Genomic DNA, 16392 nt, shown 5'->3' on the forward strand with positions numbered 1-16392 from the left:
TGAGAGCAAGACAGAGTTATATTCAGTTAATAAAATGACAACGCTTTACTAAAACCATTGTGTCATTTCATGTCTAGGTTCATTACTGAGTTAGAGTTAGAAAATGATCATAGTTGGTGCTAAAATTCTTTATTTCTATAATGCAACATACACTTTTGGATATATAAACACAACAAAACACTGTCACTTCAGAGTTGGCTTCAGGTAATAACTTCACTTGATTAGGGTTGGAGGTCAAAACTACTTGTGTAGGGTAAGAAGAGGATCATGGCTAGAGCTAAGACACACTTTTGTTTACGATGTAATCACAACTATTGCCTTCATTGGCAGCTACTTTTACTCCTCAAATACAGATGTCATCCCAACCACAGGCCTGCATGAAAGTACTGGACATGGACATGTTTTGGGGAGGAAGACACTGCAGAAAATGTCTGTCACTGTAAAGAGGGGCCAGGCTTTTAATTTAGGGCCTTTTTTTTCTTCCAGTTTATTATTTTGAAAACGGGGGGGGCTATGGCTCAGAAGACAGACCAGTCAGGTGTAACGGGTTGGCTTTTGATTCCACTTCCACAATGGCTGCCAATTATATTTAATTCATTTAATTAAATGTGTTGAAAAGGTTTTATTTTGTAACGATAATATGTTAGCAATCTTAGCTCAAAGGCTAAGCTAAACATGCAAACTTTCTTTCATGAAGCTGTGCCGAACGAGTGCTGTGCTTGACCATGAGCTGACCAGTCGGTTTCCGTATTGTTATCCAGGCAATAAAAGTCCAGTTTGAAGTCCAGTGTCAGTCCTTCTTAAAAAAAAACAACATAACGCAGACAACTATTACACAGGCACCAATCAGAAGAGCTTTGGTGTGATTCCCTCTTTGTTAAGGCCACATGTCAAAGTATACTTTGGCAAGACTAAAAACCCAACATTGTCTGAGATGTGTTTTGATGCAAATAATGTGTATGATATAAGAACGCACTGCATTAATATGTGTGCTAGTAGGTGAATGAGACTACAAAAATAAAATACACTTTATATATAATACACTTTTCTCACATGAACTCTTGGGAACATTTAGTGAACAAAAAGAGTAACAAAGTTTCCTAAAAAGTGGTCTCAAATATGCATGTCGTGTTACATTTATCTCCCTGTGTCATAATTTGATCTTGTACCTCCACCCAGAAGGAGACAATAACAACATCTATGTCATTCTAAAAAGACGGGAAGCTGTACAATAAGAGGAAATCCTGTGGAACATTCTAATCAGCCAGAATCTCATTTCTTTCCTCATGGACTTAGCTCCAAGGTTCTTATGCTATGTGAACTATGCCGTCTTTATAATGCTAAATGATTTGTCTGTCTAGTTATTTGCAATCATACGATGGTCACAAGGTGCACTTTTCTACACTTTGTTCCAGGAGTTAAACACCATGCCAAAAGCATTACAGTATAGTGAACTGTGACAAGTTTACAAGCCTTTGCATTATTACAGCCAGAGGGATTCTACATGCTTTTATTAGAAATCCATGTTTTTCTGAGCAGAGTTGAAAATGAGAAAACCTGAGGCCGTATAGCTCTGAGTTTGCATTTTTATTCACAATACAGTGTGGATGAACAGCGCCTTCCTCTCCACACATGAATTTAGACACACAGTGTGTTCTTAAGAGTCTCACCATGACTTGAACAGAGCACATGACTGCAGGTTTGTTTCCGTCCAGCTTGCCATCTGTCATGACCTGCGTGATATTATCAACAAAGTGATGCAACAAGAATGCAAAGCGAGATATTGTCAGTCATGTCAGTTTTCTGTAAACACAAATTTTGATGAGATAGCCAGAGTCAGATTAGGCGATTACTGAATCATCGACTCCCACATAAACATGGCCAGAGAACCTGATGATCACAAGTTGGTCCCCAACCAATCAGAGCTTTTCATCTTTCACAGCCTGCATGATGGTATCAGGGAAGGAGGTACCTGGGATAACTACCCAAAACAAGAATGTAAAAGATATTGCCAAGTCAGTTTTATTTACGTAGCTAGATATCACAAACTTCAAGGGCTTTACAATTTATTCTGCCTATGACTCTCTTTATCCTACAACTCTTGATTGTGGAAGAAAAAGACTCCCAAGAGGCCATAAAGGAAAAAGAAATAAAAATGAGCGTTGGTGTCTGTATCCATCAAAACACATGACCTACTGGGAAACCACAAACCAAGGCCAATCTTTAGCACAGGAGCCCACCCATGTCTGGGGCCTCCCTTGCACATATTTTTTCATGGTTCTAATTCTGAAGTTGCAGGCAGGGGTACTGATGCAGAAACTAGTGTAAAGTTGAACAGTATTTAGCTCTTCAGACTTTCCACTTGGTGAGAAAAGGGTTTATTGAGTTCTGGCTTGAATCTGTAGTAGTGCAGCTTTTGTGGTTCTGGTTATTTTTCATGCCATGTGACCTCAGTCATAACAATTAGTCTTAAGAATGTAAAGATACCGTAAATGATCAAAAATCTTGACAACTAAAGCGTAAATGAATAGCAATTTTTATACTGCTTTGTTCATATTGACTTTGTGTGACTTTGCATACCTATCCTCCAACAGGCTTTGCTATATGTCTAATATTTGACTCTCAAAAGCCTTGCTGCTGTACTAGAGAAAAGCATGTCTTGACTATAAACACATTATGGACAAACTGTCTCCACAGAGACACAAACAAACGTTTTTATGGCATACTGTACTCATGTCATGAAGCAAAGGGCATGCAAGATGCAAATGATGCAGAGGGCTTGATGAGGTGGCTGTATTTATGGGAAAAGGCTGCACTAGCTTGTAAGAACAATATATCTATATCTCTATATATCTATAAATATATATATATCAGTGTAATAACTCTTGTTAATGTTATTGATTTAATCAGCATCTCCACAACATTCTTGATAATAATTTAACATGCAAAAACAACAGCTTTTCCATAAGTTTAACTGAAAGCTTGTCTATCAACTGTTTTTTTGAGCTTGTAGAATAGGCAAATTCATTGAAATGTATATCATGAGTGCATCCACTTAATATCAGTGATGTGAACAAGGCAGAAAAGAGAAAGCTGTGCATACTTATCCCCAAAGTACTGCTTCAGGAGTGATAGAGCTCAATCAGGAAAAGTAGTAGCGTGGTCTAGAGTCTAGACTGTTGCATAATGAACGAGGCCGACATTGTGGTAAAGTCTATAGTCAGCGCTGATAATATTTTTACAGCCTTGAACTGGGGAAGGCTCAAAAAGACCAAGGAGATAACCAGTGATCTACATGTAAAATTCTACAAAACAGTTACATCTATTTGGTACTTGCTAGTTAAATAATACAAGAGAACAATCAAAAATACATCCAATTTTGATGTCTTTAAACCGTTGTTTAGATCAGTCATTTTTATAAACACATATCTTGTGAAGGATTATACTTTGAGATAGTGGGGGCCGGTTTTCTCACACAGTAACCTTTGAATAAAATGCCCCGCTGAGGATGATTGACAGAGTTACATTTTAAAAAAAAAAGAAAAAGAATACTTTTATAATCTTCTTGAGCAATCAGTACTGTTTACTTGGAATTATCAGTTGGAAAACCCCCAAAGTGCCTGCAATTGCAGCGGAATTGCATTCATGGCCATTTTCTTTTCTCTCTTGCTAACTGCTTAAAACTTTCAGCTGAATCTGTCAAAGCACCTGTAAACAGAACACAGATAGGACAAGCTACTGATAACCAAACGTCCACCAGCTGTGAGGTCTAAATGGCAGTTAAGGTTTCCATGGTGAGACTCACTCAGAGTTCAAATGTATTCAAATATTTTTTCTAATCCACTGCTGTTTAAGGAAAACCTGTAACTCCAAGCTCAAAACGTGTAAGTCTGTTGGCTCCCACATATTTAGTGTAAGTTACCCTATTTCTGAACATTCCATGCTTTTTGTTTTGCGAGATTGATTTATCTATTTATTCTTTTTGTGATACTTAATTCATTGTGACAAAAACTGTCCAAAATATGTCTGAGAAAGGTCCGATTTCAATGTCTATTTGAGTGTTTTTCCTGATTACTTAAGTCTTAGTTTAAATTCCTCTGCCTGAACACCCAAAAATACACAGAAGTAGAAAACCCAACATGTACAAATATTCACATAGTAGTGACGATAACGTGCATATTCGTAAGTATTCATAAGACGGATTTTAACATGGTGGAGCTATTGCAACACAAACATTCCCCTGAACATTTTTGACAGAAGTTGCTGTGCACACCTTTTAAAAACACCAGCCACCAGCTTGTATGAGCTTGGTATACTACTCATTATTGTTTGTGGTTTCCACAGGTTGAGTTTCGACTTCCTGACCCTGAGCTTGAGGCAGCAGAAAGTCAAGATGACAGCAGTGAATGAGACCTTTGTTTTCTGACCAAGACCAAAGAGACTATGGGCGTAACTTGAGTGTGAACTACGATAGCCATTGGTGAAGGAGAAAATGTTTGTGCTTTTTTATAAAGCAGGGTATGTTATGAGCATCTAAATGTGATCAAGTTTCCAGGTTTCACTCAAAGTACCTGGGATGGGTTTAAATAAATCCATTAGACGAAAATAACCTACTTTCACAATAACAACAAAGAAGTACAATTCAAGAACAGTTAGCTTATTTCCAGCCACACCAGTAGATTTCAGTCTTCTCTCTCTGCCTTTGTGAAGTCTCATTGTTCATGTGCATTTGACACATTTTAGTTTAGAAGTTTACACAATGTGTGAAAAGATCTGTATGATCGACTATCGATCCATGCGAATCAGCTGGCCCACGCAGTGTCTGTGCTGAGGTCAGCAGGAAGTTCTCAAAGACCCTCAGAATGTAAACACAGCTGCCTGGATCAGTGTGTGCATTCATGTGTGTTGGAGAGGTAATCATAGGAGTGGAGGTGGGGCAGAAAGCAAGGGTGGGGAAGTTATTGCAGAGAGTGTGGGGGGAGGGGGTCAAAGATCCTGAAAGAAACAGTTGTGGAAAAAAGTTTGGGAGGGTTAATGTGCAGTGCTGAATGTAAACAAGAGGGCCGGGCTTTGTTAGGAGCTCAGTATCAGGAAGAAGGGTGGGGAGAGCGGTTACAGCCTACAGACAGGGTAGGAACACACACATGACGATGTTTATCCTCGGATAGTGGTGGCCCTGATCTGGGCTTTTTGAATCACATGTTATGGTCTGGGACATATCAAAAGTGGCCTGAACATTCAGATAAAATTCATGGGAGACTGAAAATCAGTCAGGTTTAAGCAGAAAGCATTAACAATAACAAAAAAGAGACTTTCTGTGATAGAGAGCAAATAATTTCCATTTAGTAATTTAGTTATGTGTGTCAGCCACACAAAACTACCAGTCTGTCGATGTGTCTCCCTCATGCCACCAAAAAACTGCTGACCAGGGTCTCCTGGGGGGGTGTAGTAGTGTCTGGCACCAGGAGATTGGCACCATAAATGCCTGTTCATGAGCTAAAATACTAACTGATAAGTTGACTCTACAGCACATTCCCAAAACTATATAAGAGTTTCTAAAGAACAAAAACAAAGAAACTATGATATAGCCAAGTATGCCACCTAACTTGAATACAGATGAACACCTTGGAGGCATTTCAAAGAGAAAAGTAGAGCAAAACAACGCCTCCGGCAAAAAAGAGGTTCATAGACCTGTAACGATAGCAAACGCCTCTCCAGAAATTTGCGAAACTCACATCTCATGTTAAAGAGGACTTAGCCTGTCATCAAAAGCAAACAAAGTGGTTAAAAAATCCATTCTGACAGGTAAAATTTTACAAAGTTTTCACTGAGTGTGAATGCAAAATAAAGTGTTACGTAAACCCCTCCCTTGCCAAATGAGTGCTGCAAAAGCTCACCAGATGCAACACTTCAGGATTCAAGATCTTGAATCTGAATCCCTGTTGTGGAGGAACAGACTGATGTGGTGCCAATTATTTTTTAAAAGGACTCTTTTTCAAGGGTTTCGGACTTGTATGAAATGCATTTCATTTAGGATTGTCTCATCTTATGGGGTGTTTGGAACCTGTTTGGAAAAAGTCGGGGCTCAGATGAGGTCCCTGTTGCTGTTGTTGTTCGCAAACTGACAGTTAGGGTTGATGGACATCATTCAGGGGTCACATTGAGAAGGAGGAGCACTCGAGAGCCTCTTTGAGAGCCAATCAACTTTGCTTCGTGAGCAGATGAATTCTGGATGCATGAAAAAGGGACTTTAAGATTCTTAAACAAAAATGGAGAATTTGACTGCTATACTAGAAAAAAAAGCCTACACCTTTAAGTCCTAATGAGATGTCCAGAGGTTTATGCAACGGGAGATACTCTGGTTTCATCTATAATGCACCATATAGGCTGTCTTATATAACACGAGTTAGAGATGATTCACTCCTACACTTCATCTCTCTGGGCAGAAGACATTCAGCAGACATATTAACACCAAGAAGAACACATTTTTAAAGGCAACACAAATACATCTCCAACTGTGGGAACACAATAACTTGTTGATATACCCAAATAACCGGCCACAATAGAAAGGACAAACAGCATCGCCACTGGAACAGCTGCCAAACAAATGCGGTCCCTTATTATTATAACACATGGGGATATAAAATATCAGTGGGATGTTCTGTGGAGCTCAGGTGGCATCAGAGAAGCTGCTGTGGTCTGAGGATGAGAATCATGTTTTCAAGTGACAGGTAGAGGAATGCCCTGTCATGTGTGTGATGAGTAAATAGCACGCCATCTTATAAGTATTATATACAATTATTCATTTAAATACACAAACGGTCTCTATCCTTAGGTGGAAAAATAAAAAACACACACAGATCTGCTCTGCTATATACCTGAAGCACAACAACAAATCACAACAAACCTCATGACATTGAGGCTGACTAAACTTAGGCAATGGCGCCACCTGTAGGTCACTTAACCAAGCACTTTTTGACTCCAATTTTGCCGCATGGTGTGTGCTCGTGTTTGATCAGTTCAACCTGTGGGATACAGACCACAAAGAATTTCTTTAGAAGCATTTCAAAGCAAACAGAAAGACCGAGGGACTTCAGTTTGCTTTAGCAATAACATACATCTTTTTGCACAAGAATGTCTGCTGAAAATGTCCCAGTTTCCTTTTTGACTAAGACATAACAAACTCCCTTTTCGTTTTGTAGAAAAAAAGTAATTCGCATGAAAGAGAATTTTTTTGCTTTTAAATTTCTGAGATTTCAAGACAACCATTTTCTAAGGCAAAAAGTAGCCTGGAAAGATGGGACACGGAATAAAAATGTCACACAGGGAATGCAAAAATGTCCACAAAGAAACTGACCTGTTGGATCAATGGTGTGAAAACAGGAGACTCAGAAATGAGCCATTTGGCCAGACTCTCCTCATGTCGAGCCTCGTGTCACTACCAGTGGGAGCTCCACCGTCGCTGATGTATGGGCTTAAATTTGTCTAAAAAATAACTGCAAATGCACAGAAGGTGTTCTACAAATATGCCATGAGTTGCACATGTGTTTTGCTATCCACAAATACAAATGTCCTATTTGTAACTTGTGTGTTGGTTTTTACAAATATCTGTCTGTTGTGAAGGTGGCGTCACTAAACTGAAGAAACGGATAACAAGGAAAAACCAGAGTAGTTAAAACATGGCCTTGTTTTGGTATGCCCAGTAATAGAAGGATGTACATTGTTTTCATTCATACAAGACACAAAAGGCATCTGATTCTGAGAGACTTTATTTATTCCAAATTCCTCTCCTTAGCTGACTCGGCCTTATCCTTGTTCCTCAGGGTTAAGGTGCTCCATGAGAGGCGATCAAACAGGCTTTAAACAGAGACAGTGGAAACCATTTGGGTGACCACACACAAATGACCACAACTTCTGTATCCTCATTCAAAAAGGGCAAGTTGTCCCTGGAAAAACCACAGGGAAGGGTGCTGGCCTTCCCTCTCAGCCCAGTCCTAGTTCTCTCTGATCTGCAGAGGGAACTTGCACCTTTTAGCCTGACTGAATGAAAACAACACAAAGGTGGCTGAAATAAAATTAAAACTTTAAAACTACAGATTAGCAACAAACACCATCCATAAATACCCATCCAACTGACGCCTCCATGTCGTTACTATGGTTACTGCTAATCAAAGATCTTCTTTCTTCATCGTTCTTAAATCGAGCCATAGATACATCAGTGAACAACAGTGCCATCGACTGGATGGTGCTTTGTGGATCACAAGCTATTTGTTTGTGGATCTTTGCGGATTTGCGGAAAGAATCTCTCAAAAATACGAACGTGTGATTAGTGATCCACAAATTCTGAAATACTGATGTGGCACTAGAAACATTCATTCACTTCAGCTGAAAAAGCAGTCGTTTTATTTTGTAGGAGAAAATGGAGGCAAATGGGTTCATTCATCTGATTTCTTATGGATGTCATATTGCCCCTAGTTTACATTATCTTTTATCAGCAAAAATAAGTAGATACCATCTTAACTTGATAGAACAATTGCATCCTTTCACATCTTTGTTACACTAATGCCATTAACCTGTTGCTTTCTTCTTATAAGCCAAGCTACAATAGAGGACAGCATGTCGATACCCAAACGAGCTTTTAGTGAACAAGAAGAGCAGGCATGACATAGGCCTACAGCTGACAAAACACTTGGACACCCACACACAATTACAGTATCATTTATTTAAGAAATTATATTATCACCATATCCATTAAATTAAAAATCTCTCATATCGACCCTGCTGCCTAAAGACATATTTACAAATTTCACAGTGGAGTTGGTACATTTGGTTAAAATATCATGAAAATAAAAGTTTAATAACAACTCTCTTACACACCATTGAAATGAAGGAATCACAGAGATTTGCTGGCTTTTTAATGAAGAAAAAAAAAAAAGGTATAAAAAGTATAATTAAGGCAGGATAAATAGAGGCCATGGAAAGTTCTCACCCCATTTTACCCTTGAGGAGGGCAAAGGCATACATTTTCATCAGAAAAAGTGCAACAATCAAGTCAAGTCCATCACAGCTAAGTCTCTTTAATGATAGAAAAGGGTGACTGAAAGTCACCAACTCGAGATAAATCCCTTTTTTTAAATTTCTTTTTCCAGTGCACTCTACTCACAAACCCCATTTAAACACCTCTAAAAGCATCTATGTAATGATATCCAACAGGGGGGAGGAAGGTCCAGGTTTCAATTTTCTGCTCCGGTGTAAAAGATTTTTTTATCAGCCTGAAAAGTAGAATCATCAAGACACCTTATGAGGACAAAGATAGAGATGCGAGGCGGGTGATTATCGATGGCAACTGAGGCTGACATCAGTCCTGCCTCTGTGGTATGCAGCCTTCCATCTCCAAGACCTCGGGCCAGCCTTCGTATTTGTTTGTGTCTGCGCTGTTCTTTATGTGCTGAGGAAGTAAGCAAGGCACAGAGAGCGTTTATTTTTAATTAAACCAACGAAAAAGGATAAACATTAGAACATATCCTGCCCAACGACAGGTGAAACGAACAGGGTTCGAGCATTTAGTGCTCTGGTAAGATTATATAATGTGAACAAAATTGAAAGTGGTCATTACAGCAAGGGCATGTAATGCTCTACATTTCTCCCAATGCTGCTTGCCCAAACCGTCATATCTAAATCAATTCATTTATTTTTTCTTTAGTGCTACCAAACCTTTTGAACACACACTGCTCACTGTGACATGAAAATCCAGCCATGTGAGGAGCACCTGAGTGACTCTTCGGTAGCTCCAGAGTCTAATACTTCTGTTTCTAAACACAGACATTTTATTCTAGGCCTGCTGAGCTGTGCATTTGCTAGTAGTTTAAACCTAAATGGCATGTGTATTGAATAAAAATCTTCAGATGAAATGCAGAAGAACAAAGATGCTGTTGTTGTATGTATTGTACCTGCTCAAAAGGACTCTTGGTTTTGATGCCTTTTCCTCCAACAAAAATCCAGTTATCCCGGAAGCCCAAATTACTCACAACTGAGCTTCCCAGATCAGCAATCAGCTTCCTGGCTTCATCATTGAGTCTATCAAGCAGAGAGGACATGTACTATTTCATAGACAAACCAACAGCGCCAGCAATCAGTATAAGAGATGAGTAAAGTCCTTGCAATTGATCATGTGAAGCTAAACTGCAGGAAACATTGTGGAAAACAGTTCTCACTTTGTTGCAGGATCATCAAATGAGGCCATCATTACGATCGTTCCATCTTCTATTTCATTCAGGAACTTAATGAATGGAGCCACATCTGCACAGGGTTACATGTGATTAACACAATTTATGTGCGCCTTCAAATGCCCCAAAAACAAAGCAGTTCCGAAGCATTCTCACCTCCTGCCCACATGTCATAAAAGCCCGTCCTGATAACTTCCCCGCTTTTCCCTACAAGAAGAAAGGTTCCAATTAGACCCCAATTTATTCCACATAACATCCAGCAGGATTCACAATGTCTCTACTACTCACACTACAAAGAAAAAATAAGGAAAATAGCATGTTTATCGCATGCTAATTAAACATTACGGTTAGCAAACATACAGTGCAGCTTATTTGTAATTATTTGGAACTTCTGCTGATAACTTTACCATCAATCAAGGCGATGTTGAGTCCTCTCCCCACGTTATTCTTCACACTACTCATTAATCTACAACCAAAGAGTAGGAGCACAGTAAGAGGAAATCCCATCAGGACAAATACAAATAATCTGACAAATACAGCAAAAAACACGGTGCCCTGTCAACACCCACGAGCAGAGGTGGGTGTTTAAACAGATATGGAAGGAAAAAGTTATAAAACTCAGCTGTAATGATGTTCAAAGCAACTTTCCACTGCTGTGCAAGTCTTAAGGTAGCTGGCATGTATAAGAAATACACTGTCAGAAAAAATAAATAAATTTGGTGCACTGATATATTGAAATGTGTGCTAAAATACTGAGTTAGACTGAGTATAAGACATAGACAGAGTTTGTGCGACACTAACAAGCTTGTAAGTCAGTATTTGTTACGACAAACTTTATTCGTCTGAATCTTCTTAAACAAGCTTTCTTGTAGTCTTTTCTTTGGGTGTTGGCTGCTTCTCGTTCTGTTCTCTGCCCAGATGATTACACACAGCTTCAATAATAAGGAGCTTCCGGTTTCAGAAGACCTCTTGCCACTGATTTTCAGTCCACATCTTGTGCCATTTGGTATAGCTCAGCCTTTTCCTTCATTTCCCCTACCTTAACAACATGCATTTGCAACAGGCTGATGATAAAAAAGTGCCTAAAGAAACACATTAAAATAGGTTCTTTGCTAAGTTTTCTTTTCTCTGTCACAACACTGTTTCTTCCCTTTAGTTAAGTTCACCTTTTTGCTCCAATGATACATGGGTGAGTGTCGAGTACCTTAACACACACACAAAGAAAAGAATTTCCACTGAAATGGCCAAGTACCAGAACTGGGCTGTAAACAAATGAAAAAGCAGGCAATGTCCAAAGAAAAAACTCAAAAAGACCTTCAGAAAGTCTGAAGAACTAACCAAGACTGTAAAGAAATAAGGGGAGGCTTCGGATTATTGCACAGTACTGTAAATAGTCTTAAAATGTCCTTATGGCTGCATAGAGGTGTAAAACAGCTTATCTAAAACAAAGCATTACGCACTTGGATAAAGGTCATCGAGGATAGTTCCTTAAACCAATGTAACAATAGCTCATAAAAGAAAAAGCTGCTGTCAATACTATCCAGTCTGTCAAAATGTTTGGCACCTTTTATGATGAGTGGATCTTGAAATTCGGATGCATTTACTGGGTCTTAAACTTGCCATTGAGGAGTTGTGGAAATGTGATCACTTTGTTTACGATATCGTGGCAACTGCTTCTTATAATTGTATTAATAACAGGACTTTAGAGCAGTAGTTTGGTATCTAAAAGTTAAAGTGGCTTAAAAATTTTGCTCAGAGAAGAAAACAACCATCTACGGTTTCACTCAGATTTGATTTTATGCAATACTAGAAGAACAGATGATACTTGTAAATACTGAATTTAAATGGACTCAAATGGACCTTACAAAAGCAAATTAGTACTTATATTGTTCCCAGGGATTAGTAAACCTATGGGGCATATCGAATTTGTTTGCCAAACACAAATACTAGACTCCAACAACGAGTTCTCCACTATGTTCTGTTGGCCTGGCTACAGCTCCTTAATCTACAGCGACCTGAGCCTTAAACCAACTGTTAGACCATTTAGTTGATGATAGCTGATGATTTGTTCGCTTGCCTAATACAAACAACCACTAATGAAACCCCCCCAGACAGGCTCTGAATATCCTAAATTCTCCACTCATTAGTTCGAGCTGATCTGAAACATCCTCCTGCCGTCTTGTTTTGTCTTCAAATGCCACTTTACTTACAATTTGTCTTCCAGGCAGATTCTGGGTCCAACCACGCTGGCTGCTCCACTCGCCATCTTGAAGGCAAAGTGTCCAGGTGGACAAGCCTTAGACAGCCCACATTTATGTCGAACTGGTACCGTTGCTGTGGATACAAAGTGCAAATTTACACTTCAAGAAACAAGAGGCCCGGGATCAGACCGGACAGCACACATAAGCCATAAGCTTGTGTGACACTCAGCTTTAACAAAGTAAAAAGATGAAAGATTAGTTTGGAGGATACTTACAAGGCTCATCAACTGGTAAGGATCTTGCTAAAAAGCAAAAAAAAAACAAAAACAGGCATGTTAGAAAGAATAATAGCATCTCTACGGTTAGTATAGACTCAACAGAAGAAATTTTCCCGGCAACCGCAAAAAAATAAAAACATTTTGCAACTCGTGCACGCTGCGGTGAAATTTACATGTATGTAAATGTAACTTTACAACCTCAGGCACTGCTCCACGTGTCTGTTAACCAACTATCGTGTGTGATTCAGAATTGGAAAAACCTATAACTTCCTTAAGCAAGGGGTCATTATGCTCATGATCTTTATGAACCAAGTGTTGAGCACATTATCAGAAATGATCTCAACACTGTTTGAGACCAGATTAATACAGTTGTTTAATGTTATTCCAGTAGACAAACATGATAACACAAGCTTGCGCAAGCTTAGCGTCAAAGATCATACTGTACGACTTCCTTGAAAGTGCTGAGTTTCCGGGTGCCAAGTTCCTTACTTACACATCATACTGCCAAGCTTGAAATCCGTGTTTATCTCCAGTAGTTGGAAAGCCAGAAAGACAACGAGAAGGAAAACTAATACCAGTGCAGCAAACTTCAAAATGCCTGTAAAATAGCACATGGAGGGAAAACACAACCGTCAAGGCTTTACGTTGCCTTTGGCCAAACAGGACTTAAACGCATCATTGTGCAAGGTCAAGAAAATGCAACCAACTTACCGCCAGCTCTGAGCATCTTAGCGAGTCTCCAATCGCCTTTTCCTCAGAAAACAACCTGCAGTTGTAGCACAATACATAAGCCGCTATTTTCTTCAACATATACGAAAGGCGTCAATTGATTTAGGTTTGCTCGAATAGAAGAGCAGGGGAGACTACATCTAATTGCACCTGACGGTTCCGACAACAAGTTCGTTTTTTTTGGTTTTAACGGACAGAACTTTGGGTTGGCTTCTGTTTTAACATTTATTCATCACAACAAGCGAATTGATACAACAAGCGTTACTTTTGAAAGTGCACGCAAGCCGAAAGTTGTCTGGGAAAGCTAACTAGCACAAACTGTAGCATTAACAGCTGAAACTGACGTTGGCTCGTCGATTCCTCTGAAACGACCTCATCTTTGGTTGCATTTTGATAACGTTTACGGAAATAACAACAAAAAAAAAAACCAGGAACACTCCGTTACTTACCTGATCAATATCAACCGACACTCCAACTTGCCAGACAATCGTAGCATGCAAATACTGTCGATTTTCACTGCATTGACAGCTGAGCAAAGGTGAAGAAACGATCACCACGATGCCCCACTCTGTTGGAAAAGCTAAAACGAGTTACTGCGCATGCGGGCAGGCCAGTGAAGGATTTCTTTATCTTGTTTATTTTTTGTAACTTTGCTGCGTGATGAAGCTGTGTTTTGCAATCAAAAAGGATATTGACAACCAAAATAAAAAGCTATAACAGTCGATCAATTCCTCAAAATGTAAATTTAAAAGCTTAATTGCTGTCAAGCTGAATACCACAGGGTTAAAATGCCCTAGAAGATAAGATTAAAAAATGATCCATAGTTCAAAGATTAAACTCTTCCCATCACTAAGACCTATGTTAAGGGCAGGCAAGCCAGGCCAGCCAATCACATTTAGCTCAGCAGTAAGCAAAACTATCGGATATACAAAGAAAACTTTTAGATTCACATTCTAATCACAAGCTTTTTTTGTGCTCTTTTTCGTTTTGAGAACAGTGTCTGCAGTTGCAGTTTGTTTGTTTTTTGCACAAGAAGAAACCAATATTAATAATCATAAAAATTATAATAAGACATTTAATTTATAGACACCTTTCAGGACAACCAAGGTCCACAGGCCAAAAGTCAAAATAGTAAAAACGTAATAAAACAGGATACTAAATAAAGTGTTGATATTGAGGTCGTTCCAGTCCTAGGTTTGAGGGGGAATATGCCTGTCTGAGGGTTAGGAGGTGAAAGAATTATATTTTTATATTTTTTATGTCATGTGGTAGAGAGTTCCAGGGTGGCTTAAGGCTCTTGATTCCGTGGTGGATAAGCGAGAAGGTGGGACGATAAGTTCGATGGAAGATGAGAACCTAAGAGTGTGACTAGGCATGTTAGTGTGAAGGAGCTCAGTAAAATAGAGAAGAGGGGCCAGGTTGTTAATGGCCTTGAAGGTGAGAAGCAAGATTTTATAAAGGATGCAGAATTTATTGGGAGGCCAGTGGAGTTACTGCAGAGCAGGTGTAATATGACTGAAGGAGGAGGTTCTGAAAATACATCGGGCGGCAGGGTTTTGAACCAGTTGAAGTTTATGGATGGACTTATTGGGGAAACCAAAAAGAAGGGTCTTACAATAATCAAGGTGGGTCGTATCCAGGGTGTGCATCAGAATAGCAGTACTGTTGGGCGTGAGAGACGGACACAGGCGCTAGATGTTATGTAGATGGAAGTAAGCTGAGTGAGTGACGTTATAGTTATGGAACTGGAATGATAGAGTGCTGTAGAGGATGACAACCAGGCCTAGCTCACTGGATCTTGGTCAGTGAGCTAGGAGGGTGGGAGGAGGAAAGTGGGTTTGGTGAACAGGTCGAGTTGAATGTCATTAGCATGGCAATGGAACTGAATGTCATATTTATGGAGAATATTGCCAAGAGGGGCAGGGAAATAACAGACCAAGCACAGAACCTTGAGGGACACCAGAAGAGACAATGAATGGTTTGGATAAAAAAGAGGTATAATTTAAACCAGTCCAGAGATGTGTCGGATAGTCCAACAGCAGCTAATCTGTCAATGAGGATGGTGTGGGAGATTGTGTTGAAGGCTGCACGCAAGTCACCAAGGATGAGGATGGAGAGGAGTCCAGTGTCAGCAGCCATGAGGAGGTCATTGGTTATTTTGACAAGAGCTGTTTCAGTGCTGTGGAGCAGACGAAAGCCAGACTGGAACTTTAGATGCAGATTACTGACAGTGAGAGAGATGATCATGACGCTGAGATGCAACAGTTTTTTTCCAGTAAAAGAAACTTCACAATTTTGATAAAATGCAACAACTCTCCGAATTTGTGAAAGTATTTTTTTATTATTTTGGCAACTTAACTAACATATATGGAAAGCCGAGTCTGCCAACAGAAATGATTTAAAAAAGACATTATCAGAGGATGTGAGAACATTATTTTGTTGTTGTTTTTGCAAAGCCTATGAAACACATAGCAATGTTTAGCTGACAATTGATAACAAAAGTGGTTGAAATTTTGCATTTATGAAGAGCAACGAATTGTTAGAATATTAAAAAGATTTGAAAAAAAGCTAAGGACTTTCCCTTAACAGTAATATTTCATTCATTTGACACTGCTGCAAAATACATTGATAATTGACAATAGATATCTCAACAAATAAATAAGAATGTATTTATTTTAACTGCATTCAATAGGCATAAACTTCCTGAGCTTGAATCAGTTCTTTTATAAATGTTGCTATATGACAGTAAAAAAATACCTGCCCAATGGTTGCTCACAGTTTTTCCATAATTGTTTAAAGATATAGTTCAGTGTAATTTAGACTTTTGTGCATCTAAATGTATATAAACTTGAGGAATATATCTAATGATAAGTATAAAATCATGAAACAGCACACCTATGAACCATCTGTCGCAGTTAAAAGCATAGTTTATTTCTGCCCCGAACAGTTGTGACAAGA

At 39.1% G+C, this 16392-nt stretch overlaps 1 protein-coding gene across 1 annotated transcript; it reads right to left on the minus strand.

Annotated features, from left to right (window-relative positions):
- Window positions 1–8702: 8702 nt before the first annotated feature.
- On the minus strand, window positions 8703–13970 carry fam3c (FAM3 metabolism regulating signaling molecule C). Its single transcript, XM_072377619.1, has 10 exons — window positions 13884–13970; window positions 13417–13471; window positions 13199–13303; window positions 12703–12729; window positions 12437–12560; window positions 10634–10692; window positions 10383–10433; window positions 10215–10299; window positions 9951–10077; window positions 8703–9448 (listed from the first exon to the last, which is right to left on the minus strand). Exons 2-10 carry the CDS (start codon window positions 13430–13432, stop codon window positions 9359–9361), a joined length of 684 nt encoding a protein of 227 aa, XP_072233720.1. The 5' UTR covers window positions 13433–13471; window positions 13884–13970; the 3' UTR covers window positions 8703–9358.
- Window positions 13971–16392: the final 2422 nt, after the last annotated feature.

The sequence above is a fragment of the Leuresthes tenuis genome, unplaced genomic scaffold, assembly GCF_036924035.1.
Source record: "Leuresthes tenuis unplaced genomic scaffold, fLeuTen1.0.hap1 SCAF_23, whole genome shotgun sequence".
Lineage (NCBI taxonomy): Eukaryota > Metazoa > Chordata > Actinopteri > Atheriniformes > Atherinopsidae > Leuresthes > Leuresthes tenuis.